General features: G+C 39.6%; 2 protein-coding genes across 2 annotated transcripts; one reads left to right on the top strand and one right to left on the bottom strand.

Annotated features, from left to right (window-relative positions):
- Nucleotides 1–518: 518 nt before the first annotated feature.
- tmc7 (transmembrane channel like 7) lies at nt 519–9,067 on the bottom strand. Its single transcript, XM_078276562.1, has 16 exons — nt 8,936–9,067; nt 7,632–7,896; nt 7,346–7,494; nt 6,865–7,020; nt 6,692–6,777; nt 6,454–6,599; nt 6,214–6,361; nt 5,665–5,847; nt 5,259–5,404; nt 3,824–3,938; nt 3,358–3,455; nt 2,846–3,029; nt 2,593–2,723; nt 2,041–2,196; nt 1,836–1,914; nt 519–1,705 (listed from the first exon to the last, which is right to left on the bottom strand). Exons 1-16 carry the CDS (start codon nt 8,949–8,951, stop codon nt 1,517–1,519), a joined length of 2,247 nt encoding a protein of 748 aa, XP_078132688.1. The 5' UTR covers nt 8,952–9,067; the 3' UTR covers nt 519–1,516.
- Nucleotides 9,068–11,082: 2,015 nt separating this feature from the next.
- Nucleotides 11,083–27,803, top strand: tmc5 (transmembrane channel like 5). The gene is made up of 20 exons (XM_078268364.1): nt 11,083–11,254; nt 12,077–12,291; nt 13,089–13,166; nt 18,160–18,276; nt 18,389–18,491; nt 19,382–19,463; nt 19,549–19,809; nt 20,919–21,061; nt 21,192–21,336; nt 22,264–22,416; nt 22,634–22,800; nt 23,448–23,523; nt 23,617–23,714; nt 23,816–23,911; nt 24,018–24,093; nt 24,619–24,752; nt 24,926–25,099; nt 26,424–26,502; nt 26,638–26,730; nt 26,822–27,803. Exons 1-20 carry the CDS (start codon nt 11,184–11,186, stop codon nt 27,392–27,394), a joined length of 2,934 nt encoding a protein of 977 aa, XP_078124490.1. The 5' UTR covers nt 11,083–11,183; the 3' UTR covers nt 27,395–27,803.
- Nucleotides 27,804–27,944: the final 141 nt, after the last annotated feature.

Genomic DNA, 27,944 nt, shown 5'->3' on the forward strand with positions numbered 1-27,944 from the left:
TGTGTGTTGTATGTTTTGATTTGTTTTTTGTTTTGTTGATGAGAGAAGTGTATATGATGTAGATTGTACTGGAAAATCTATACAAAATCCTCACACAAGAAATGGTCAAATGAACATGGTTACAGTTTAGTATTTTGAAATGTATTTGTTCTTTGCATTATAATACAACCTCAGGGTTAATAATGATAAACGGTAACTTTAAAAACAGATAAGACGCACAATGAACAGACTGTTCTGTAAACACAAGTTGTAAAAGTGAGAAAACTGTAGTGTTAATACATTTAAAGTGCATACAACTCAAAGGTTTTTCAAACTCCAGTAGTTAGTAGCAAGTCCTTCTCAGAAGAGAAAGATGACCGTAAATACAGCAGGGGAAAACACCACAAAAAACAGCACTGATTATTTTGGTTTAAAAACACTTTAAATGTTTTCAACAAAACACTAAAAAGACACGACACAATAATGTAAGCAGGTCCATACAAGCTCCCCAGTTGTAGTGTTTTCCCATTTAGAAGATTTAAAGAGCCCCTCCTTTTCAGCATCATATTTGTATTTGATGTTTAAAAAACATTATGTTTCTCATACTGTCCACTGCTGCAGCGCCTCCACCTGTCTGAGCTCTTGGCTCACCTTCCTGAAAGCCCAGTCTGCAATGATTGGTCAACTGGCCCACTCTGTTGTAATTGGTCAACCAAATTCAAACAAGCCACTGGGTGGGCTGTGCTTGCTCAGGCAGCACCTATGGACAGCACATTTGAAAAACTGGGCTGGCTTTCTCAATCAATGACATCACTAATGGCGTTTTTCCATTACGTGGTACCTACTCGACTCTACTCTACTCTACTTTTTTGGTTTTCCATTACGAAAAAAAGCCCCTGGTACCTGCTAACGGGTACTTTTTAGACGGGGGTGTCCTGAAAAAACCCGCTATTTTTAAATAGTTTAGCCAGCGGTGTTTTTTTTTTGCTGTCTCCAGCTTCGTTTAAAACATTTTTTTTCTTCTGGCTGTGGCAACATCCACATGCTGAGAGTCAAAAACAATACACCTTAGACGTTCTGTGTGTGTGTCGCGTTAGGTCACGGCAGTTTCCTGCAGCATCGCCATATAAAACGACCAGCCACGCTCGCCTCACGCATGAGGCGGTACTAAATCTGCAATGGAAAATGGAGGACGGGGCACCGCGGCCGAGTCGAGCCGAGTAGAGTCGAGCAGGTACCATGTAATGGAAAAACGCCATAATTGAGGAATTTCAAACTGGAATGTGGGCGAGCCGTTGAGAAAAAGTGTTGTCTGTGGAAGAGAAAGGTCCATTTGGAGTGAAATGTGTTTTTTGTACTTTAGACGTCTATTACATACACTCACAATATATATATATATATATAAAAACACACTAAAAGATGGGAAAAATCCCCCAAAAAAAGCATAATAGGGGCTCTTTAAGATATTAATTCAGTTTTCAACTCCACTCCATCTGGTCAGTCTCTGGCTTTTAGTCGGTAATATCAGGCCCTTGCCTCAGACATGTGTGAAGGATGCTGGAGGTGAGTGTGCCAGGAACACAGCTTCATTAAAATTGTTGGAGAAGCTGGTGTGGTAGCTGGGGCTGCTTCTGCGGGGCCGAGATTTGGACACTGGGGATTTGATAGCTGAGAGCTTCTGGGCCTGGCACAGCTTTTGGATCAGGAAACGTTTGTCACGGCCCTCCTGGGAAATGACACACAGATAATAGAGCCCAATTTTGGTAATAACTCAAATGATGATCAAACATGATCAATGCATGATTAAGAAAAGAGTGAAATAGACTTGACAAGACTTGGTTTTTGAGTCAACCTACCATGGCTACCTGCTCCCTTAGTTGGTTAATAACTCTCTTGTGAGCTCCAGCCAGTGCAATCACATAAAACATGGCCAAACTGTGGGGAAAAATAAAAGTGTTTAAAATAACAACCAAAGAGAGAAAAGACCACTTGTTACCAATAGTTAAAAACATGAGTTTTGCAATGATCATCACTGCTGGAATACCTGACGGAAACACGTACCATGTAACAACAAAGAAGGAGACAGCAAAGGCCTCTGATGAGAGAGCCAAGAGAAGTTTTTGGATTCCACCTGGTAGCTCGGATACTGTAGTTGGCAGCACCTCCCAGGAGGTGTTGTAATTAATAAATGGTCCACAGGCGTGGGAAGAGTTGATTCTGTGCAACAAGGGATGGGTGAATGAGTAGATATTAGAGCTTTGATTGTCTGGCCGAACCTTATTGGGCCCACTGTAATTTCTCAAAATTCCTGCGGGCTTGAATCAGGCCGATTTTTAAATGCAGACCTTATAGTCTGTGTAATATCATGAATACATAATGTATGGGCTGTGTACTGCTGTGTGTGACTGCCATCTTCTGGATATCTATATGACTTACACGCATGGATAAAACATCTTTTGGAAATTCCGTTTTTAAAAAAAAAAATTTAATTCAGAAGATAGAAAGGATATATATATATATACACACACACACACACACACACACACACACACACACACACACACACACACTAAAGTTAAAACATAACATGGTCATCAACAATGCATTACTCACTGTGCCATACTAAAAGTGACAGGCACACAGGCCAGAGCCAGGCCTATCAGCAGCACAGCCAGGAAGAAGAAGTTGGAGCTGGAAGCTCTAAACGGACGTGTAGCTGGACGGCAGTTGTTAATCAATGAAACCTACATACAAGGAGCAGAAAGGTAATAGAACATTGGAAACTTCTAAAACATCCGATTTTGATCCATGTAAAAAAATAAATAAAATACTATGTAAAAAATATAATAAAAAAAAAAAAAATCACCTTTTTAATATAGAAGATAAAGAAGTATTTCATAGTGCAGATGGCAGGCAGCATCGGGCTGTAGAACGTGCCGATCCAGCAGATGGTCTGACCGTAGACGATCTCTAACACATTTTGAGGAATAGCAAACTCCTGCTGGCCCCACCACTTAGCCAGGCCACAGTCACAGTAATTCACTATCAACCTGAGTCGCACGGGGCAACACAAGGACACTGTTACAAATGACTAAAGAACAAAAGGGTGAGAAAGATTTACACCTAAAAAGTATCACCAGAGGGAAGGCAAGACAATTGATTGGGGTGACATAGAATAAAATACCACGGTATTAAAGTTGTGCAAGGCTTTCAAAAATACTGTAAGTCAACAGTCATAAAGAGACAGAGTACTTTTATACAATTTAAAAGTCTAAACGTCTTGAAATGCATTAAGATGACATTTTGTCTACAAAACTAGACTAATAGTTTTTAAGATTTCATGGAGAGGTTTTTGGTTTTTTAAAGATGAGGACTTACTTTCTGGGAAACTCCACAAAGATGGTGACTGCGACAATGATGATGAAGTCAAAGATGGTGAGTTTATACATCTCCTGGCCTACACGGGTCTCCCAACACTGTGGACAACAAAAGTAATTTGAATGTATCATTGGAGGAAATCCCAGGATCAGTTCCATCCTGTGTTTCAGTTTAAGATTGGATTTCCTACTGAAAACCAAAACGAGTGACACAGGACTGAACAAATGTAGCGCTCACTTCCCTATGAACGGCATTTTTAAATCAAGACCAAAAAAAAATCCAACCAAGGTAGATTTAAAGAGATCTACAGGATTAACATTCTAAAATGAAATCTTAATAGCTTGGTAACACCTTAGATAGTTCCAGGAAATCATTAGGCTTTGGGCTACAAGGTGGGTTTGATGCTGGCACCTGTGTATTATTCCAAGGAATAATTGATTATTGTATTGGAATGCAGGAAACTTACAGAGTAAAGCTTATTGTTATAGCCACAGACGCAGGGCCCGTTATCACATTTGGTGATTTGAGACCAGAGAGAAAAGAGCAAAACCCCAATACTGGTCAAACGCATGAAGACACACCTGCGAAGAAAGGAAGGAGGAGAAAAGGAAAAGGAAGAGAAAGAAGAACAGAAAACAATTGAGTACATGTTTTAAAGACAGCAATTCAGCCATATAGTGTTACATGCATTTCAGCAGAAACATATCCACGATGTATCACTATGAATAGGAGGCATCACACACTCGCAGGGAAGTAAACAAACTCTTGGCAGAATGACCAAGAGTTCTACACATTTTTGTCTTTGTACTGACTTTATGTATTAAGATTAAGTCCTATGCCATTTTTCCTAAAGCAATTACTTTTCAAGTAAAGCTCATCATTAAAGCCCCTGGACAAAAACCCCCACTTACATCATCTAACATCTGGCAAGTTACAATCGGCATTCATTCCCGGGACAAATGACACTGCAGTAGTCATGGGTATTTACCGATAGTGATGGAAACGTGACATGGCTGCTTGTCCAACGTGATGCGAAGACGCTCATCAACTAGGCCACAAACTCTGTCTCCGCCTAAGCAGCGCTCAAACATCGTTCCAAATTAGTCGGCACAGACTTTGAAATATAGAGACTGAATAAGAGTGTGTGGTGGAGCGAGTGAGAGAGTGATGGCGAATGCAGAGAACTTGGTCTGAGCAGAGGAGAGTTTAAGTTTAGTAGCGAAGCTATCAAGTGAACGTACAGCAGGGTTTGCAGTTTTGTGCACTGTATCGGAAAGCTTTAGCAGGAAAAGTTAAAGCTAGAGTGCGTCGTTTCTGTCGCCCCCCCATGAAGGAACTCTTAAGTAATGACAACAAAACTGTCGGCGCGTTCACATGATACAAGCCTTCCGGGATCGTGCACGCGCCCCCACCCCTCCTCCACGCAGTTGCTAGTAGCCAAAGAGGACACAGTGGATTACAAAAACATGATGGACTCTTCAGAAGAGGCCATTATCTTCACTCGAGCTTCTGCGCGGGAAAGTCACCGGACGACACGATCTTCTGAACATAGCCATACTGAGAAATACAGAGAGAGAGAGAGTTGTGTGGAGCCGATAGTCGTAATTAGCTTTGTAGCAACTCATTTGGCAATGGCTTGAATGTAACGGACGTTCATTAATATCAAAACATTACGCACTAAAGCTTTAACACCATTTTCCGGCACGATCATGACGTTGAACGTGACGCACCAGAAAAATAAATAATCAGAAAGGCATACTCGTCTACTGGCAATGGGAAAGGAATCTATGGCTTATTTTTAGTGGTTTTCCAATGTTTAAAAAAACCTGCATACATGTGCTAATTCTAGCGGAAAAGGGTATTAGACAAAGAGTGAACGAATGAAATGAAAGCCACTGAACCTCATGAGAGTGAAGCGGATCTCGAAGGCAGGCGAGTAGTCCTCATAATTGATGATAACGGAGAAGAGGAGGGGGGTGATGAAGTTGGCCAAGGTGATAACTATTGAGGGTAGATACTCATAGATGAGATCCACGATGAAATTCTCCTGCAATCAAATCAAAAAGTGATGCATTTAAAACTTTTGTCTAAATTTGCTAAACTTGGACCTCAATAGGATGAAGAGGACATTTAAGAGTCAGGAGCTCAATTTTATGAAATGTGGGTTGTTGTTTTTTTTAAACTAGAAGAGAAGAGAATAACATCAGTGTGAATGAAGTTTCTAGCAGTGACAAGCATTTACTTGATAATGTAATAATAATAAAAGACCAAAGTGGAGTTCAAAGGACACCAACAACATGTCATCACCTTTATGTTATCCATCTGTACTTTCTGGGAGAAGATGGTGGCTACATAAATGCTGTAGAAGCATGCAGCCAGTACGCCGATGACAAAAAGGTTGAGAATGAGGCGGATGAGGTAAATCCGACACCTCTCCTTGCGGGTGCGATCTGCTATTTTCTGTTTGATCCTCTCCTCCTCCAAATCCGTCTGGGGATATCAAATTATACACTTTAAGAATGAGGCAGGCCAACATTCAACGGATACATAGATTCAACTTTTGCAACCAGCAGCTCATTTCTGAGGGAAAAACACTCCATCCGTCTTCATGACTGATTAGAGCTTTTTGAAAGAGTTTAAAAAATAAAAAAACATCCCGAAGAAAGTGAGCAGTAGAAATCTTAGTTATACTCTTACTTCTATATTATAGCTTTATACTTTTCCTAAACTATCCTGCTATTAAGGTTTACATTGAACTCATGTAAACACAGCCGTTGATGCCTTATCTTATTTTATTCCTCCTGCTAAATTCTGTCCTATGAAACATCTGATGTAAAAAGGAAATGATCAACTGACCCTGAGCTCATACAGCAAACTGCTTCTCTTCAGCCTCACGGCGTTCTCGTTGGTGATGCAGAAGTCCCAGCCAGCAAAAATCTTGTTGCAAAAGCTCTGAAAGCGATCCTCATCCTGAATCAGGTTACGTTTGAATCCCGTGGCAGACCTTGAAGAAAAGTTATTCAGAGTGAACATCTCCAGAAGCTGAAATGAATTCCTCATGATTTTCTTTTTTTTTTTTGGTGGTCTTTTCATTACCTTTTAACAATCCAGATGAGACTGAGGAAAAGGTAGGCTATGGTGACCAACAGGTAGGCCAATGGCAAATTGTAAGTGGTCTTGGGAAAGTGTATTTTGTCCACCTTGTAATAGCCGTAGAAAAGATAGGTCCGTTCCAGAAAGCCCTGCAGGTAAAGCACAAAAAGGTGAGTGAGGAAACCAAACTTGTTTTTCTTCCAGGGACCATTAAATGTGAATTGCACATTATCGTACTTACTCCACCAGACAGCAGATCTGTAATGTGCTCATGAAAGTTGACCAGACCTCGACGGGCAGTGCCTGAATACTCACTGCACACACTTCCTGTAGTAAAATACAGGAAAGTATAAGCTCAAGACCATCTTATGCTTAGTGTATGCTCAAGGCTGAAACAAACAGGCGTCCTCTCACCAACTTTCTGGGTGTAGGTGATATTCCCTGAAACATGGGGGGCTATGATGAGGGGTAACATGACGAAGCTGAACATGAGCACAAAGATGATCAAGTTGAGCATGACGAGGAAGCGCAGGAAGGAGAAGTAAGACAGGATCCCTGTGCCGAACATCCCTATCGAGTGTTAAAGGAGAAGAGAGGGATAACTTTGGGACAACAAAACCCCGATTGGTACACTTTCCGTTAGAGCAAAAGCGTATTTACTCATGTTATCAATACATGCCTCTGAGTAGGGCTGCTCGATTGTGGAAAAGTTCATCACGATTATTTTGGTCAATATTACTTATTAGAGTTTACTTGCAAAACGTAACATGCAAAATAATCGCTTTATTCGATTATTTATGTTTTTATGGTCATTAGGAGTCAAAATCGTAATCGCGATTAAAATTTCGATTAATTGCACAGCCCTACCTCTGAGGCTAAGGACAGTCATTCTTACCCTCTATCAGGTGGATGTCTCCCCTCCAGAGCTTCAGCCAGCTTAGCCATTCGTACACATCGTCCCTCAGCCTCCGCAGATGCCTGCGGGTGCTTTGCCTCAACTGTCTCAAACTACTGAGCTCTCTGGCCTCCTCCAAGCGCTGTGTTCTAATAGTCAAACACATTGTTTGTTGAGAACTTACGCTATACGATACCTTTTAAACAGTGCCAACAATAAAAAAAAAAAAAAATCAATTGAACATTTTCGAACAGATGTGGAAAGGATACTATAATGTCTTTCCTACATGTGTCTGCGTTTCTCCGCCATGGTCGTGGCTAGTTCCCTGACGGGTCTCTGCACCGTCTGACTTTTCTGTTTCTCTTCACGTCGGCTGACGGTGCTCACGCCCCATTTCCCACTGCCAGACGAACCAGATCGCCCTCTGGAGCTGCTCCTTCGTTTGGTGCCACTATTGGACGACTTCCTGCGGTACAGCAGGGACTGGTAGCTGGGGAGCTGGTCCAACAGTGGGTTATTGTGGACTCTTCCGCTATGATCAGTGTAGAAGACTTGAAAAGGTAAATAAATATGATTAGATGTTACAGAGTTAATGTATTTGATATTGTGGTGCTCAAGGCTCCCGTTTAATACAATTCCAAAAACTTTTCATTTACAAGAGTTAGGATATGGTTGAAACTGACAGAAAGTGAAATGTATATATATATTTTTTTACTTCCACTAGACTGACTGCAGTTGTACTTATGTCAGTCACATAACATGATGCCTATTCATCACCATTCATGTTATAAAATGGTTTTCCATCCATGTAAATATCAATAGGTAGTTCCATGCCTTGAAAGGATACCTTTGCCTGCCATAAGTGACTTTCCACAATAAAAAAAAAAACAGTTGTGTAAAGATAGACATTTTGTTAATGATTGTGTATTTTATTATCTACCAATTTTAGATTGTATCCACAATTCAATATCTTGAGTGGGACTGAACAATATATGTGTGTTATTCAGTGTAATGAATCCTGGGTATAATGACGGATGAAATCATTCTAAGAAGAAAAAGACATTTCACAATGTTTAAAATGACAGGCCTACAATGGAATGTTTTTGATGAATTAGTTTGCCAGCCATCATCACATCCGACAGTGTAACTTGTTAAAAAGTTCAAACTTTAGTAAGACAGTAAGTTGTTGCTTATGGCAATTGAAGTAAGGCGTTCTGTTGCCAGCAACAAATACTGATTGAGACTATTTGTCTCGCTTGTTGTGTTTATCCAGCATCACACATCACAATGGCTAACCAAGAAGCAGACTCGGCAAATGCAGCAAAAACAGCGGAGTTAAGATAACGTTAGCAAAGAGAGGACAAAGTCAACAACTCTCTAAACGCTTTAACTTGTGCTCTTCCAAAGACCCTTTATTAAATCATCAACTAGCAGGTCAAAGTTGTTTTCCTGTTGTTAGCAGCTATTTGATCCCAGTTTATTAACGTTAGCTGGTTAGCTAGCTAATGCTGCGGTAAGTTTTAATTAACCTAGCTAACTTATCAGTAAGGATAGCTGCGGACACAACTATCGCGCTAACTTCAAGTTTACCTGAGTCGACCTCCATCGTTCCCTTTTCTGAATAACAATAGCTATTTATTGGATAGTATTAGCTAACAATTAACCTAGCAGACTTTGTCAGCTGGGAGGAGTTGACTCCTCTGTCAGGAAGACAACACATTCCCGGAGACAACTTCCTGAATTTGGATACAGGAGGAGCAACTCTGACTTCAGACCTGAGAGTCTCACTGTATTATGTCATTTTATTGTACTTTTTCCTATTTCATTCCGTCTTACTTTACTGGTTTTAGACATTTTAAATTAATTAAATTTTGTATAGGCCTACATTAATTTTTTATAAAGTGGTGTTACATTGTTCAAAATAGAAAGGACACATTAGATGAATAGCTAAAGGTTACTCACAACGCGTTCTAGTATTGCCCCTTAACAAAGTTGGGGCACTTGCAAAAGACACATTAAAAAGGAGAATGGTTTCAATTGATGGAGCCCAGTTTGAGTTTTGGTTGCTAAATGGGTCAAACTTAAAAAAAAAAAAAAAAAAACAATCATACATTTCCCATAATGCAACTCAATACCATCTTTTGTGAATGTCTGTCAAACTCCATACCCCACCCAAGGGTCAGCTATGAAGTCCCACACAGAGATAATTAACTCATCAGAGTTATATTTCTTAGACTTTTCCCTCCAGCCCCAAAGAAGACATTTGATATCCTACAAAATTAAAGTTGTAAAAATATAAGAACAGATTTTTGTTTATGTTTATGTGAGTGTAATCTCTGACCATACCAGTTCTGCAATACAATGAAATTGTCAAAAGCCAAAAGTGTGTAAAACTGAGTGCTGAGGGCATATCTATTAGGGGTGCACGATTCAGAAAATGTCACGATTCGATTTTATATTGATTTTTAGACTCAAGATTCGATTCAAAATCGATTTTCGATTCAAAAACGATTCTCGATTAAAAAAACGATTCACAGTATGTAAATGTAGTTACTTTTCCCATGTGATTGCAGTAGACATACAATTAAAAATATATATATAAATACAAATAAAAATATTTTTTTAAATTAAAAAATATGAATCGATTTTTGGAATTCTATGAATCAATTTTGAATCGGTAGAGCTTGAATCGCGATAGGAATGTGAATTTTTGCACACCCCTAATATCTATTGTGTCAGGGGAATTTCCCTTTAGACCAAATCCAGTTTGCTTCCCTGTACAGGACATCTTAGCTGTTAATGGGTTGCAGATCTATTATTTTGTTCTTCAATTACTAAGCCCCACCGCAGGTCAACCTGTACAGATGTACTGTAGATACAACATGGAGACACACCTTAAGTCCTAATAAGGATGCCAATTAAAATTGCAACCTTAGGGGTTTCATTATTTTTGTCACAACACAAAGTGTTCAGATGGGATTTACAGGACAATTTATGAGCAGTGGACTTTTACCTTTATAACTCAGCACACACATTTCCTGGTAGCCAGACAGTCCGTTTTATTCTTACTGACAGTGGTTCTCAGGCTGATTCACAGGTCATTTCTCAGGCTTGGTCTACATGGACTGCTGAAAAGCCTCTTTAAAGCCTCTATGCATCTGCAACTCTACAACATTTTTGTCAGGACTATCTTCCCTAAATTCTCCCACCATCACAACAAATTTACCAGGTAAGCAATGTTTGACAAAAGAGCAGACTATAGCTTATCCGGCTTTGTCATTATCTGCACAGTATAGTAAATCTATGACAGCCTATATCAGCTCACACTCTATTTGTAGTCCCACTGTATGAGCTTTTTCTTTCTAAATTCCATTGTTGATTTGTCAGACTGTAGTTTTCTGTTCATTAAGAGATTTTCCTATTCTGCCATGCTTCAGTGGCTCTGTGTGAGAACCATAGATTATGTGGTGGAAACCAACCCTAATGTATGAATTAATGATGAAACGATAAGAATGGGACCCAGAGATTAAATTACGCATGCTTCTCCCTGACAATGTAGCTGTCACTCTGAGCACAGAAAGGCACTTGGCCTCAATACGTTATGCTACTTGTTTAGGTTATATTAAAGTTGACGTAGTAACTGAAGCCTCAATACAACATGTAATACATACACTCTTATATTTCTCACGATAACACTACTATAGTCATCTAAAGGGAATTTTTTTTGCAGTTTATTACTGGAACTGGACTGTACACACATCAAAAGATTGAAGAGTGACTGCGACAGGGTGAGCTGTTGTCTCCAAAGAAGAGCCAAAGGATCAATTTGAAGGATTTCATGACAAGTTACAGCAACGGAGCATTCTTCAACCCTGCCTACCATGACAGCGAGACTCTGGAAATTGATAGGTTTGTGCTAATGTAATAACATAAACTGTGGTTTTGTCTTCAAATGTGCATGAGTTAACCATTTATCGTGAAAAAATTGCTTCCCTCATTTTAATTTATCAAGGAATGTATTTGAGTGAGGGTTGTGTTTGAACTTCAAAGGGCGTGTCATGTATGAAAAATGAACAGGATATCCTCAAGGAACTGACTGCTGTGTGGTATTTACTGTATCTTGGCTATATTCCAGGCTGTAAGAGTGATTCAATTTATTTTTCACCTTTTGGGTAAAGACTTTAAGGTCTAAAGACTCTGGGGGTTTCTAAAAAAAAAAAAAAAACATGACAGTAAACTTCAGAGTTTATTGGTCTCAAAAACTTAAAGGTTCCATATTATACTGATTTTCAGGTTCATATGTGTATTCTGGGTTTCTACTAGAACATGTTTAAATGTTCAAAACGACATTATTTTGTCATACTTTCTGTCTGTATATACCTGTATTTCTGAATATGGGCTGTGTGCATTTCTCTGAGGATTGAGCGTTTTGATACTTTCACAGTATTTATATAGCCGCTAGACCTGGAAATCTCACTTTTTACAATATGACATTTAATTCTGCACATCCTTGTAGGATATTATATCCTTAAAATGACCTACAGGGGAAAAAAACTCACCTCCATGTTAGTCATATCTATGACACTTAATTACAGATTATGATATTGATGAATTCAAATTCCAGTTCCTTTCTTTGAATTGATAACCACAGTGCTCTTAAGTATCATAAAGTGTATGACCTCAATGATCTACCTTTCACGTCACAAATTATTTGTTCCGTGTGGTCTCTAGGTCTCCCAGCAAAACCCACCACACTAACCCCTATGCCGGGGGTGACGGTGACAGGGCAGTCGCACATTACTCGACTGGTCCGACCAGCAGTGATGATGTTGCAGGCAGAGTACCTTGGGGGGGCTGGCAGGAGGAGAGCTGGAGGGGGATGGAAAGCATCCCCATGGGCCTCATCTCAACGCGCCCTGGGAGTCCTTCATGGCAGCATGACGTCAGTGAGTGGCCAAGTTAAATTTACTGAACGAGGGCCGATGTTCTCAATCTTTTTTCTGGCCAAGGACTCCTTACAAGATAGAGAACATACCAGGACTCCCTCATATATGTCCCTTGGAATAATTTGACATAGCCAATTTCTTTTGTTTACACTTCTGCAGTCTTAGTTATGTGAAAGAACAATGCAAGAGAAATAATTTATATTAGAAAGATATTAGACAAATTTGTATTAATTGCCTGTGCACACGCTGAGGAAGGGTGCTGCCTGAAACATCCGTTGTGTGGCAATCAAATTGGAGTGCTGTCCTAGTAGCTTTATTTATGATTATTCACTTTTAGGATCCAGCCTTCAAAGCTTTCTAAGTATCTTAGTGAGTTGAGCGCATCCAGTCCTATTTTTAAACTAATTTGCATTAAACATATTTGCAGATTCTAAGAGTTATAGATGTGTTAGATTAGAATGTAATCTATGAACTATAATAGATTTAAAAATGTTAATCTTTGTTGAAATATGAAGCATTTTGTAAAATAAAACACAATTTTCTATCATGATAAATGAATTAATCTATAGTCGGTGTTCCACAGACCCCACTTTGAGAATCACTGAACTATAGAACACTATTAAGTCTGTGTATGCTTTTTAATGGCTATACTCTCTGTTATCTGTCGTAGAAAAACAACAAGGTTATTTGTTGTAGACTACTTAGACTATGTCATTTGGCTCACAGTATGTGTCTCTATGTGTTGCTAAGTGACACTTTTGTTGATACTTCTACTCTATCTCCTCACTTTTATTCAGATCACAGTACCTTCCAAATCCCACCTGGCTCTCAGTATGATCAATCCACTTCTGTCCGCCTTCCTTCTGCACCGTCAGGTAATGATTAAACTAATCTTACTCCATGGATAATAGTTTCTTTTCACAGGTATTGTAAGCGCTCACACTATTGCTATGATATCGCTAAACACACACAAAGTTTTTTAGTGCATTACAAGGCAATCATTTAAAAATAAATTTGACATTTATGTTGAACTATTGACTTTGAGTATCAATCAACTTATCAAAGTTTGACTGGATAATTATTAATGGAGCTACGCACAACAACAAATGACAAGGGAGACAAGGAATTTGGCAAAGAAAATAACCAGAGTTAAGGAGTTGTGAGGAAAAGGATGTGACATAATCTAAAGGAAATGTGTCTGTAAAAAGGAATCAGTGGACATTCAGTTAATGGTTAAATGCAATGTGTCCTTCGTGCTATACTGTAACAAAATTATTGTACAATGACCACATCTTTAGATTTCAGCTTATGTGTTTAACATGACATTTTTTGTCATAAAAGCAGCATAAGATAAGGTAAGCTAAAATACACCTTATTGATCCCCAATGGGGAAATTCTGTTCTTGCAGCAGAAAATAGAAACAACATACAGTCAGGTCCATAAATATTGGGACATCGACACAATTCTAATCTTTTTGACTCTATACACCACCACAATGGAGTTGAAATGAAACGAACAAGATGTGCTTTAACTGCAGACTTTCAGCTTTAATTTGAGGGTATTTACATCCAAATCAGGTGAACGGTGTAGGAATTACAACAGTTTGTATATGTGCCTCCCACTTTTTAAGGGACCAAAAGTAATGGGACAGATTAACAATCATAAATCAAACTTTCACTTTTTAATACTTGGTTGCAAATCCTTTGCATTCAATTCCAGCCTGAAGTCTGGAACGCATAGACATCACCAGACGCTGGGTTTCATCCCTGGTGATGCTCTGCCAGGCCTCTACTGCAACTGTCTTCAGTTCCTGCTTGTTCTTGGGGCATTTTCCCTTCAGTTTTGTCTTCAGCAAGTGAAATGCATGCTCAATCGGATTCAGGTCAGGTGATTGACTTGGCCATTGCATAACATTCCACTTCTTTCCCTTAAAAAACTCTTTGGTTGCCTTCGCAGAATGCTTCGGGTCATTGTGCATCTGCACTGTGAAGTGCCGTCCAATGAGTTCTGAAGCATTTGGCTGAATATGAGCAGATAATATTGCCCGAAACACTTCAGAATTCATCCTGCTGCTTTTGTCAGCAGTCACATCATCAATAAATACAAGAGAACCAGTTCCATTGGCAGCCATACATGCCCACGCCATGACACTACCACCACCATACTTCACTGATGAGGTGGTATGCTTTGGATCATGAGCAGTTCCTTTCCTTCTCCATACTTTTCTCGTCCCATCACTCTGGTACAAGTTGATCTTTGTCTCATCTGTCCATAGGATGTTGTTCCAGAAATGTGAAGGCTTTTTTAGATGTTGTTTGGCAAACTCTAATCTGGCCTTCCTGTTTTTGAGGCTCACCAATGGTTCACATCTTGTAGTGAACCCTCTGTATTCACTCTGGTGAAGTCTTCTCTTGATTGTTGACTTTGACACACATACACCTACCTCCTGGAGAGTGTTCTTGATCTGGCCAACTGTTGTGAAGGGTGTTTTCTTCACCAGGGAAAGTATTCTTCGGTCATCCACCACAGTTATTTTCCATGGTCTTCCGGCTCTTTTGGTGTTGCTGAGCTCACCGGTGCGTTCTTTCTTCTTAAGAATGTTCCAAACAGTTGATTTGGCCACACCTAATGTTTTTGCTATCTCTCTGATGGGTTTGTTTAGATTTTTCAGCCTAATGATGGCTTGCTTCACTGATAGTGACAGCTCTTTGGATCTCATATTGAGAGTTGACAGCAACAGATTCCAAATGCAAATAGCACACTTGAAATGAACTCTGGACCTTTTATCTGCTCCTTATAAATGGGATAATGAGGGAATAACACACACCTGGCCATGGAACAGCTGAGCAGCCAATTGTCCCATTACTTTTGGTCCCTTAGAAAGTGGGAGGCACATATACAAACTGTTGTAATTCCTACACCGTTCACCTGATTTGGATAAATACCCTCAAATTAAAGCTGAAAGTCTGCAGTTAAAGCACATCTTGTTCGTTTCATTTCAACTCCATTGTGGTGGTGTATAGAGCCAAAAAGATTAGAATTATGTCGATGTCCCAATATTTATGGACCTGACTGTAGATACATATGGATAAGTAAAAAAGTACCACAAATAAATAATAAGCTATATAATATAATATAATATAGAGTAAAAAATAGAAACTATACAGAGCATTTGGAGACAGATGACCACACGAAACAACACATATGACATGTCACTCTCACTTGCCATTCCAAGATGGAACCATATGGCAGCCATCTTACCTGGGTCAAGTTTTATACTTGCTGCAATTGGAACTGCAATTGCTGGAATTTAAATCTATTTATTCTACTTCGTTTAAGAATGCTTGATTCTGATTGGCTGGGAGGAGGGCATTAACCCGGCAGGTTGCCCGCTGACTGAGCACAGCGTCATCAAATAGTAGATCAATACGCCGCTTGTATTTTTTTTCTATCACAGAAATTTCAAACATGAGTAAAACCATTGTAAAAATAAACCTTGTTTAAAAAAGTTTCTAAAATGTGTCGGAAATCTATCGGAGGGTCAGTCGATACATAGTTTCGCAAGCGAGATACAATGTAGCAACTACGTTATTAAACTAACGTTAGTGATCAGATGCAGCCTTGTGTGGTTGCTATAGAAACTAATTAACGTTAGCTACAGTTGAGCTAACGTTATTCGCCGTAGTTCTAAACATTACAGTGTTTTAAAAATGGACGAATTCATTGTCAATTTTAATATATTTGGAGTAGGGAAGACATTTGAGGACTGGTTAAAGAGCGACGAGGACGACGGAATGACAAAAGAAAAAGACAAGGCCCAGGGTACCCGTTCGTAAACACGAAAAAGGCAACTGCCTTTGCTATCAAGGTTTTCACCGAGTGGAAGAGCCACCAGAAGGATAGACTGACAGTGACAACTGACCCGGACACCTGCAGTGCCGAAGAACCTTGTGTGGTTGCTATAGAAACTAATTAGCTACAGCTGAGCTAACATTATTCACCGTAGTTCTAAAGGGGACTACTTTTTGAGGGAGATGAACTCAAACAGAGTATACATTTAATAAGCATGCAATACGAATAAGAAAAAGAATAATTATTAAAGTATTTGAATTGTTTTATTATGTTGGCAAGCAAGAAGTAGAATAAACGGGATAATCACCTCAAGGCAGGGCAATAAACAGTTTGATATGCCCGGCTTGTGGACAGCTTACCGGGTAACCTTCCACAAGCCTTACCCCTTTGTCCTTATCCCTTACATATGGCTCACCATTTTAGTCCAGAATGAAACTGAAACTATTAGATAGATTGCCATGAAATTATGTTTAAACAATCACATATTTCTCAGGATGAACTGTGATACCTTCGGTGATACAGTACCTTCACTTTCTGTGTAGCGCCATCATCAGATCAACATTTTAATTTGTCCAATACTTTGGTTTATGTCCAAATGCCTATCAAGACATTTCCAGCACATTTTTTAATTTGTTTAATGCTAATGAGCAAATGGTAGCAACATAATACGCTAAACTAAGGTAGTAAACATTATATCAGCTAAACAGTAGCATGTTAGCATTGTCATTGTGAGAATGTTAGCATATAGTTTAGAGCACTGCTGTGTCTAATTACAGACTCACAGAGCCGCTAGCATGGCTGTAGACTTGTTAGACTAGTTTTGTTTAGTTTTGTTTGTGTAACTTAATCACACTATAATTTGCAGACTGTATTATTAACCCTCCTGTTGTCCTCGGGTCATATTTGACCCGTTTTTAAAGTTTCTATATGAAAAATGTGGGTTTCTTTTAACAAAATTGTACAAAAATTACACAGATGGTTCCATAGAAATGCTCTTTGAGTATAATTAGTGATCACTTCACTGCTTTCATTTAATTATGGGTGTTTTATTCAATTTTATAGCATTTGGAGAAAAAAAAAAATTGAATTTCAAAACAGTATCCTGGCTAAACTTTGACATAAACCAGTCTGGGATTCTCTCAACATATGTTCCTCTGATTTAAAATATTAGTCAAAATAATTCATAAGTTCAGCTTTTTGTTACTCAAAAAATAGGTATAATGTCATGTGAATGAGGTTTATTGGTCATGAATTCCAAAAATCAGTGTAAAACTAATAAATTGGTGTTAGTGGTGAATCCAGAAAAACGGAAAAAGAAACAAAAACCTTGAAAAAAGTGACAGAAACTTAAAAAAAATCATCAAGAACGGTGAAAAAATAATCTAAAAAAGGGTTGCTTTTCGATTTTTACCCGGGAGGACAACACAAGCGTTAAGCATTGCCACACTATTATGAATGACAGTTGTCATTTTAGTAACACGGGGTTGATCTGAGTGTCTAATATTGACATAAATGGGTGATTCAGCTTACCAATCGATGATAACGGCCTCCTAGCAAAACTAGGAGGTAGAGTAGGGCCCTACCGCCTCATATGGTCATAACAACCAATAACGCCTGTGTGCTTAGTTAGCACAGTAGTCAAGCTGCGGTGCAACAGCCATGTATCATAGGTTTGATCAGGAGTAAAGATAATGTAAAGTCAGTGGAATATTAGCACCCACATTAGCTTATACTGCTATCAGCTGTACTTTCAATCAGTGTATTTACAGTATTTACTTTTACAATAACTGAAAGTAGTTAATCAGGAAAATATAAAGAGACAAAATTAAATATCTATCAAGCTGTGGGGTGGGAGAGTGAATGTTTACATGTGGGAGTAGCTGCAGGTGTTACATTTGAAAATGCCAACCTTCTGCCCCGTGAGTTTATCTTTATATATAAGCTCATAGAAAAAAAGGCCTTGACCTATGCCAAACAGCAAAACACATTCTTCTCTTCATGTTTTTGTTCATCCAGGTAACATGACAATGAGATGGAGGGGAATGACAATGAGAAGGATGAGCATGTTTCCTAACGGTAATCCTACCCATATAGCCTTCACAGAGGACGCCATCAGGAACGAGATGGAGAATGGTAAGGCAGGTGTCGGATTGTGATGTGAAGTGTGACACCTGATTTAAATTCTGCATGGTAGTCTGTGTAAAGATAACAGTGAGAGCTTATCTTGTCATCTTGTGTGTGACAGAGGAACAGAACCTGGTCAAGGAGCTCGTTGCCCTATCAACACAAGACCGAATTTGGGCCATTCGGGACCTTCCGATGAGCGTTGACGAAAAGAAACATATCAGGTGGGTTTCGACTGACAAGCAGTTAAAGGTTACGAGCTTTGTTGTCAGTGTCATTCACGCTTCAAAAAGCCGGTCTCTTGCTCTTTTCAATATCCTTTTTCTTTTTCTGGGCAAAGAAGAAGACTCCTGTTCCTGAAATTTGGATTTTGAATACGTGTGGTCCTCCATGTTTCCTTCTTCAAACTTGCCGGGGCCGGAAAGACACGATACCCATTAGCAGCATTAGCAGCCCTGTGAGTTTATCATGTGACAGCGAAATCGCAAAAGGCGGAGCAGTATGTCCTGTATGTCCCTTACCGGCTAACGTATTTCAAGATGGCGCATGTGGAATATGGAACGTCTACCCCAGTTCATGCGAATGCAAATGTGAAATTTCAAGCCAAAAGGAATACTTGAAATTGATGGTGGTGGTAAATATTCATGAAAAGTTTGTGAACGGGCAACACAGATTTTGATAATGAACAACTAAACACGTTACACACTGGACCTTTAACCATTGCACCCTGCTGAGAGCCATAAAGTAAGGATGCAAAGACAAGGTGATACTGTGTAGCAATATAGATCACTGGAGGAAACGTTACATGTGCACAAACACACACTGCTCTTTTGTATCAAGGTACATTATACAAGAAACTATTAAAATGTCAGAAAGTCCAATGGTTTTTCTCCAGCGTCATATTTCATCTATATATCAATCGATTGCTGTGTTTTTCTGTTGCTTGGGTTTTGTGTGTTTTTCACTTTGCGTAATTTCTGTATTTGTTGCACATTTTTCCTAATGGAAGTGTTTTGGGCCATTGTAGCGCGTTTACCCTGGTCGTCCACTGTAGATTATGGCACTAATTTCATTATCACACCAAATAACAGTGTGTTTTAAATGACTTCCACAGGAGCCAAGTGCTGGCGTTTAAGTCTTCCAAGCAATCTCGCCAGTTCACATGTTTCGCAGATTGCTCTGAGAATGTGTCACTGGTAAGTAAACAATATGCTGCAACGCCATACTTAAAGAAGTCATTTTGAGTACAGCCATCTGATTAAAAACAAGCTGTTCTCTCAGTCTTTCCGCAGGTGCGGCTACAATTTAAGGTCAGCCAGGCAGACCCTGGAGCTGTGGCAAGGCATCATGAAAGAGATTGGTGGCACTTTTGGCACCAGTGTTCTCTCTTATTTTGTGTTCCTCAAGTGGCTACTTATGTTCAACATTTTCTCCTTCCTGGTCAACTTTGGCTTCATCACCATCCCGCTGCTTGTTTCTGACCCCTCACCCAACATACCTCCCAATGTGAGCTTCAGAGGACTGGAGATCCTGACTGGAGCTGTAAGTGGAGGCTCTTACCACACCAAATACCTTTTTGTAAAGCCACAAATGATCTCAAATATGTACCAATTATTTGTTTTATTATTATGCAATTTAAAGCTGCTCTAATCAATATTTTGGAATTAATAATATATGAAATGATGTGTTATGTTAAAGAGACGCTTTTATGGATGACCCCACAAAGAATTATCACCCGACTGCAGTTCCCCTCTAGCCTGACAAGCCAGACCCATATCAAGATGTTGGGTCTGGGAACTCACCATTGGCAGGGCTCAATCCGATAAACGGTTGTCTTTCAAATTCTCTCTACACTCATCGCCAACCAGAGCAATGCTAATTGATAGATTAAACTTTTGCTCCGAACACATCTTCCTTTTTTAAGAATGACTTCAGTGCTTAACTCCAAGTCTTCCAGAGTTGCGGCCGAAGCCAATTTGAAAGACCACTGTTCGCCAGCAGCAGCAGCCATCTTCTTTGTTTTCAAGTAGCAGGGAATTCATGCGGAACCGTCGCAACTCTGCCATCCTTATGTTAAGCCCGCCCACCGACTCTATACACAATGTGATTGGCCTGACCAGAATTTGGTTTTTCAAGCTCGCAAGCCAACGGAGAGTTACTAGACTGACTCTGGCTGCAAATTACATTTGCTGCCACTAGGGTGCGTCTAGATTTCTAGGCTAGTTCCCCTCAGCTTTACCCAGCCTTTTTTTAATCATCTTTCAGCTCATTGTTTTGGTTTTCTGCAACATTACCTGCCCATCACCAAGTGGCAGACAAAGTTGGCAACTAGCTGGTGAACATAGTAGAGCATATTTAGCTGCTAAAGAACCAGATATTGCCCTCAGGAGTTGATGGTGACCAAAATAGAACTAAAAGAAGAGTGATATTGGATATTGGATGGACATTTTCCAGAACTTAAACTCCAAACGAATATCAATGTCACTCTGTCTACTGGATGTGTCAATAGGCAACTGTTTTCTAACTTGTTAGATATATTAACTTTATATGTCAATGTTCCGTTTACAGCTAGTTGCACTGCTCCCAAGTGGCCAAAAATACAGTAACAATATTTTTTTCAATGCATAGTAAATGTGTTTTGTTTTCTCCAGGGTTATTTCCAATACACTGTCATGTATTATGGTGGCTACAGCAATGAAACGCTAGGGGGACCGGTGAAGTACAACATGCAGCTGGCCTATTTCTTCACCATTGCAATCTACATGGTTCTGTGTGGAATTGCACTCATCTTTAGGTCAGTCCAGTTGAAACTATGGAATGTAGATCCCAATATCTTGGGTTTATTGTACATTTCCTTGAATTTCCCTTGTTTAACAGAAGTTTGAATTCAAATAAAAATCATGTTACCTATTTTTCTCACGCAGCATGGCCAGCTCATTCAAGAAGAACTATGTACTAGCAGACCCATCTTCAAACAAAGCATGGCAGCTTCTGAGCAGCTGGGATTTTAGTATTACCAATGAGAGAGCAGTGAGACAGCGCAAGAATAATCTACTTGTCCAACTCAAGGTGACTATTACTGTCTGTTATAGACCCACTTTTGTCAATCAAGACACCAAGTGAGAAAAGAGAGAGGTGTTTTATTATAGGATCATTAGTAACACTTTACAATGAGGTACACAAAAATGGAGGTAGTTACTGAGGAACGGATAAGGAACGAATGAGGAATGAATGAGTAATGAATGGTTAGTTAATGATTAGTTACTGATTGACTGTGATGCAAGCACTAATGATTAGTTACTGGTAAATAGACTGGCAGCTACTGTTGAATGAATGAGTAATGAATGGTTAGATAATGATTAGTTACTGAATTACTGATTAAATCACTAATGATTAGTTACTGGTAAACAGACTGGCAGCTACTGTTGAATGAATGAGTAATGAATGGTTAGATAATAAGTAGTTACTGATTGACTGATTCAAGCACTAATGGTAGTTAATGCTTAACTAACCATTTGTTACTCATTCATTTAACAGTAGTTACCATTCTGGTTTACCAGTAACTAATCATTAGTGCTTGAATCAATCAATCAATCAGTAACTAATCATTAGCTAACCATTCGTTACTCATTCATTCCTCATTCGTTCCTCATTCATTCCTCATTTGTTCCTCAGTAACTACCTACATTTTTGTGTACCTTATTGTTGTTTCCCTGATCATTTCACCTACATATCATGAAATATACTTCGAACAATCAACTCTGAAGGAGATGTTTTAATATATACTGTACATAATTAATTAATATTCTCAACTTGGTACTCTAAGGTTTGTAGTTAATTTTTGGATATCAGCTGTGGCTGTAATTAATATTTTCACAAAAAGCTTTCAACAAATCTCAGACACTTAGCACTCTCGGAAGTTAGTTCCTGTTTAAAGACACATTAAGCGCCTCATTACTTTTCATCGCCATGTTTGTCCTCTTGCCATCTCTTCAGGAGTCTTTGTCAGAGAAGGCCCAGAGGCAGCAGCTAACCCTCTCTGAAAAGCTGAAGCACTTTGGGGTTTATCTGGGTTTCTGGCTCCTCTCCACCAGCTTGGCTGTTGGCTGTGGAGCTAGCATCTATTATCTCTGCCAATACGAACAGCAGGTAGGCTACACAAGTCAAGATTAAATAATTAGTCTTTCGTTTGTTTGCATTGTAGAGAAACTGCATAGGATAACTTTCTGGCATAAGTATTAGGTCTTCAAAATCCATATCAGCATGCATAATAAACTTGCAACTCAGCAGCACAGGGTTTGATTAATTTCATTGCACATAGTGTTCGTTGTCTAGCTTATCTTAAGCTGACCTTTTATGTTTATAGTGGGCAACAGATGCTTCCAACTGGTCTCTGCTGCAGGAAGCAAAGACTCTCCTGGTTCCCTTTGTGGTGTCTCTGATGAACCTGGTTGTCCCACTCTTCTACTCCCTCTTCAACAAGTTTGAGCACTACCCCAGCCAGCGCAGACAGATCTACGCTCTGGTAGTCAGGTTAGATAGCAGGGACACATATAGTGCATGAATTAAACATAAGATGGAGGAAAATGTATTTTAGAAAGGGTTAAGACATTTTGTGAAATGCACTTATTTGCTTTCTTGGCGAGAATGAAATGAGAAGATTGATACTATACTCTCATATTTTATTTTATTTAACATGAAGCTGAAGCTTAGCTTAGCTTAGCATAAAGCCTAGAAATGGAGAGAAACAGCTAGCTTGGCTCTGTTTGCAGGTAAAAAAAAACGGGGCAAGAAATTAAAAAAAACAAATTCAAAATCAATTATTTGTCTCAAACATTTTTGACCATGTTGTGTAATGTGCACAACAAACAAATATAACTGGGACCACTACATATTTAGATTTACATGTTTTTTATTTAGGTTATACTAACTATAACATGTAATGTGGAATTCCTTACCTTTGGAGAGAGCCAGGCTAGCAGGTTCCACCTGTTTCTAGACTGTATGCTAAGCTAAGCGCCTGCTGGCTTCAGCTTCATATTTACCATATACACACAAGAGTGGAATCAATCTTCTCATCAAGAAGAGCAAGAAAGCAAATAAGCATTTTTCCCAAAATGTCAAACTATTTCTTTGAAGCGTCAATAATGCTTGAAATCTTTTTTTCTCTTTTCCCACAGAAATGTCTTACTCAAGATGTCCATTCTGGCTGTCTTGTGTTATTACTGGATGAATGTGGTGGCAAAGAAGTTTTCGGTATGTTTGACAGGGATTAACCCTTAATTGCCTAGTTTCGCCAATAGACATTGGTTTCGCCAGTCATTCATGAACCTAATGTGTTCTCTACAGTGTTGGGAGTCCATGGTGGGACAGGCTTTGTACCGTCTGGTCATTTTTGATTTCCTTTTTCTGATGTTGGGATCCTTCTTTGGAGAGTTTCTTAGCAAGTGAGTTTCACACTTTCAGTGTGTTTGTATTCTTCACAAGCATAGAAATGGGGTAGGTTTAACCTCAGATGTAAGTCATATTCATAATTTCTCTGTAACAGTGTGATTGGGACACGACTACTACCACGTCTGGGCGTTCCAGAGTTTGATGTAGCCAGAAATGTCCTCGAACTCATCTACGCACAGACTCTGGCTTGGTAAGAACAATACAACACTTACTACAGGATGTACCAACTCAATGGAATTAAAATCACTCCTGGTCTCGGTGCTAATTTACTATTAAAAGTCCTCCTCTCTCCATAGGATTGGAATCTACTTCTCTCCTCTGCTGCCTGCCATCCAGATCTTCAAATTGTTCATCTTGTTTTACATAAAGAAGGTAAATGAATCGGCCGTAGGCAGATACAATGTCATCGCAGCCCGAGTCGATCTCCAGTATGTACTGTTTTAGGTTCAGGTTACGCGCACCTGGTTCAATAATCGATTTAAATCCTTTCATCACACTGACAGCATGCTTTATTTTGTGTTATGAAAAAAAAACAGGTACGACATGGGATTTATGGAGTAAACCTTTCGGTTGCACTGTACCATGCAAGGTCAATCAATCCTAGAGTAAATGAGTTTGGTTGGACGATTGGTAATTTGAGCCAGGCTAGATCTGGTGTTGTTGAATGTTTCATGAACATGAGGGATGACCTTTGAAGCAATGCCATTAAAAGCTCTGATGAGATCTTTGTGTTCTCTATAATGGAGTGAAATAGATATGAAGGTAAGGCTCAAATGAGCTCATGGTTATGTAAACTTTAATAATATCGCGAGGTATTGCAATAATAATGGGCAAACATTTGGTGTTCGTGTTATGTGTCTTTGGTCATGTAAGTGTGTTTTGTTACCACTTCCCCAGGTCAGCCTGACCAAGAACTGCCAGCCTCCGCGGCGATCAGGCAGAGCAGCTCAGATGCAAACCATCTTCATCGCCCTCCTCTTCTTCCCCTGCTTTGTGGGAGCCCTGTCCATGGTTGCATACACCGCCTGGAGGTACGGGGGACATGACCTATTTTGACTATTATAAACTTTGATACCACAATAACAGCTTGGAATTATTTTTACAAGAAATTTGTAACAAAACTCCAACAATACCAGTTTTTGACACATGCTGCACTCTTTCCCAGTACACAGTCTTGTTTTTTCCACCTTGTCCTGCTCTGTAGACTAACTCCCTCAGAGCAGTGCGGCCCTTTTCGGGGACTCAACAACACCTTCAGTGTGGTTGGAGTCTGGATAGATGATCTGGGGGGGATCCCTGGTTCTCAGTGGGTCGTATGGATCTACCAAAATGTTATCAGAAGTGAAATCTTCTACTTTCTTATCTCACTCATCATCATGTAAGTACATAGTGCAGGTGCTATGTCGTGTATATATGTTGTGTGTGAGGCATGGATTGTGCTAAAGCGGATGGGAATCATCTTTAACAAAACACATTTAACTCATTCTGGGCCTGCAGATCAAACAGGGGAAAAAACAGCCATAGTTTATTGTCTTGTATTGTTATGTGCGGCTCAGACGTGACTCTTAATGTTGAAAAAAACAATCTCACCTCAATCTCACCCAAAATCAAAGTATTGGATGAATCAGAATTTTGACCTCATGGTGAAAAAGTTAAGGGATCACCGAACAAAATTTCATGGCAACGCTTTTTAATAGATGTTGAGAAATTTCAGTCAGGACAGACAGACCAATATTGCCATAGACGCTCGCTGCTAGGGTGGCTGAAAATATGAGTATGCAGAAATTAAAGTATAAATTATTATCTTCAGATATTTTGTTTTTTAATATATGTAGGCCTACAGGCTGTACTGATGTAATACATATTAATAGAATATGAGCCATACATGGAATAAAAAATAATTCTGAAGATTATTTATTTATTCTGTATTTAAAGCTTTAGTGCATAACGTTTTGATATCATTGAACGTCCGTCCGTTACATTCAAGCCATTGCCAAATGAGTTGCTACAAAGCTAATTACGACTATTGGTTCCACACAACTCTCTCTGTATTTCTCAGTATGGCTATGTTCAGAAGATTGTGTCGTCCGGTAACTTTCCCGCGCAGAAGCTCAAGTGAAGAAAATGACCTCTTCTGAAGAGTCCATCATGTTTTTTTAATCCTCCGTGTCCTCCTTGGCTACTAGCAACTGCTTGGAGGAGGGGTGGGGGCGCATGTGCGATCACGAAAGGCTTGTATCATGTGGATGCGCCGACAGTGTTGTTGTCATTACTTAGAATTCCTCATGGGGGCGACAGAAACTACACACTATAGCTTTAAAAAGTCTTACTAAGAAACTAAGTAACTGAGGCAATATGTCAACAAAATTTAGGTGTGTTGTGTATGTACTATTGTGATAGTCTGTCATGTCCAAAGTAGTAACCTTTTAGATAATTGATTTTAAGGTTTGCGAGGACATTAAATAATCAGTGTACATCAGTGATTCAGTCATGCAGAGTAAACATGGTGCTCAATTCAGCAACATATAAACTGCATCATACCAAGCAGTCACAATGTTGCAGTGCCCTTGCTGACATGTATTTGACTAATAAAACAATAAAACATAGGCTGATACAGACTGGAACAATGTATGCATACAGTGTGAGTATTCATTTACAATGGTATCTATTATGTAATTTACATTATCATTTTTCCTACTCAGAGCCATCATATATATCTTCTGGCAAGTCACTCAGGGCCGCAAGCAGCTTATTGGTCTACTGAGACAACAGGTTGTTAATGTGAGTGTTAAAACGTTCTTAAAAATTAGCTTTTGTATGTTTGTCCATTTTGTATGCCTGTTCATCACATAGCTGCATTTGAAATTCATTCCTTCTCTCTCTTCCTCTGTTTTCTCTTTCTTTTCCTTTTGCCAGGAAGGGAAAGACAAGTCCTTCTTGTTAGACAAGCTCCAGAAACTCCAGAAATCTCAGCCTGATAAAAAATCCAAACAGAAGACTCAAAAAAAGGTTTGTTGTGAACATTCTTCCATGCTAACTAATCACCTTTCCGCCTGAGATTTGTTATCAAACTCGCTGCATGTTTTCTCCTGTCCTTCAGCACACCAAACGGCGTTTAGATGAACACTCCTTTGGCGGTCAGTCCAACTCAAACGCCATGGTTCAGGCGTTACTCGCCCGCCAACAGCTGGAAGAGGAGGAGGAGAGACGCGACACTGGCGGAGTGCCCGTTCCCTCCGACATCTCCACCTCCAGCGCTCTGATTCAGGCCATGTTGGCCCGTCAGAGAGCTTACGACCAGGATGGAGATGAACACCTGTCATCCTCCAGCGCCCTCTCACAGGCCATGCAAGCCAGGCAGAGGGCAGAGGGTCAAGAGAGGGATGAATACTACAGCACAGGTTTTTCTGAAAACCCTATCACATCCAGCGCTGTCACACAGGCGATGCAAGCCAGACAAAGAGCAGAGGAGGACAGAGCAGATGACCTGCCATCTTCTGTGTCAAGTGTTATGATGCAAGTCATGCAGGCCAGACAGATAGCAGAGGAAGAGGACAGGCCTCCGTGGGTCCCAGCTCCCACACAAAACCCATCTCCCGCTGGCTCCAGTGCTCTCATACAGGCTATGTTGGCCCGGCAGCAAGCCCAGAATGAGTACGATGACGGTTACTGACCAAAGGGGTCTGGGGTGGGGAGAGGAACAGAGCTGAAAAGAACAGCATATGACTGAAAATCACTATTGATTTGTGTTGTCACCCATAGATGAGTTAGCATCAGCTATAAGTCCATAAATGGGGTGATTTCTCCAGAATTGCAATACATTCAATCCCGCTGTACATCCAAAAGAACAAAGTACTAAGATAGCTGATGTGGCAGGGCTAGAAGAGAGTTTTTTCTCTTTATGCACCTTTTTTTTATTACCAATATATTTTAATAGTATGTTTCTATGACAGTATATAAGCCTTGTGAGATAAATGAGTATAATATATATACACTAGGCCTGATTTTGTGCCATTTCTAATGTAATTTCTGTATCATAAACACCAGTTGTTAATACTGAATAGTATATATTCTCTGTGAAATGTAAATGAACACTAGGTACAAATAAAAGAGTCAAAAATAAATGTGTCACTGTCCGCTGTATTACATTACGAAATTAAGAAATTGCTTTTGAAACCAAACTATGTTTGCCAAAGTACGCCAGTGTCAGCAAACTGAAGTAC

Source organism: Sander vitreus, chromosome 2 (assembly GCF_031162955.1).
Source record: "Sander vitreus isolate 19-12246 chromosome 2, sanVit1, whole genome shotgun sequence".
NCBI classification, from domain to species: Eukaryota; Metazoa; Chordata; class Actinopteri; order Perciformes; family Percidae; genus Sander; species Sander vitreus.

Excerpts from the sequence above, each read along its gene's own strand:
- tmc7 (XM_078276562.1), bottom strand. Across the intron at positions 6,600-6,691 it reads CAGATCTGCTGTCTGGTGGA|GGCTTTCTGGAACGGACCTA; the intron begins GTAAGTACGATA and ends CTTTACCTGCAG. Across the intron at positions 5,405-5,664 it reads TACAGATGGATAACATAAAG|GAGAATTTCATCGTGGATCT; the intron begins GTGATGACATGT and ends ATTTGATTGCAG.
- tmc5 (XM_078268364.1), top strand. The coding sequence starts at position 11,184 with ATGACAAGTTACAGCAACGGAGCATTCTTCAACCCTGCCTACCATGAC. Across the intron at positions 19,810-20,918 it reads TGGAGATCCTGACTGGAGCT|GGTTATTTCCAATACACTGT; the intron begins GTAAGTGGAGGC and ends TGTTTTCTCCAG. Across the intron at positions 21,337-22,263 it reads ATCTACTTGTCCAACTCAAG|GAGTCTTTGTCAGAGAAGGC; the intron begins GTGACTATTACT and ends CCATCTCTTCAG.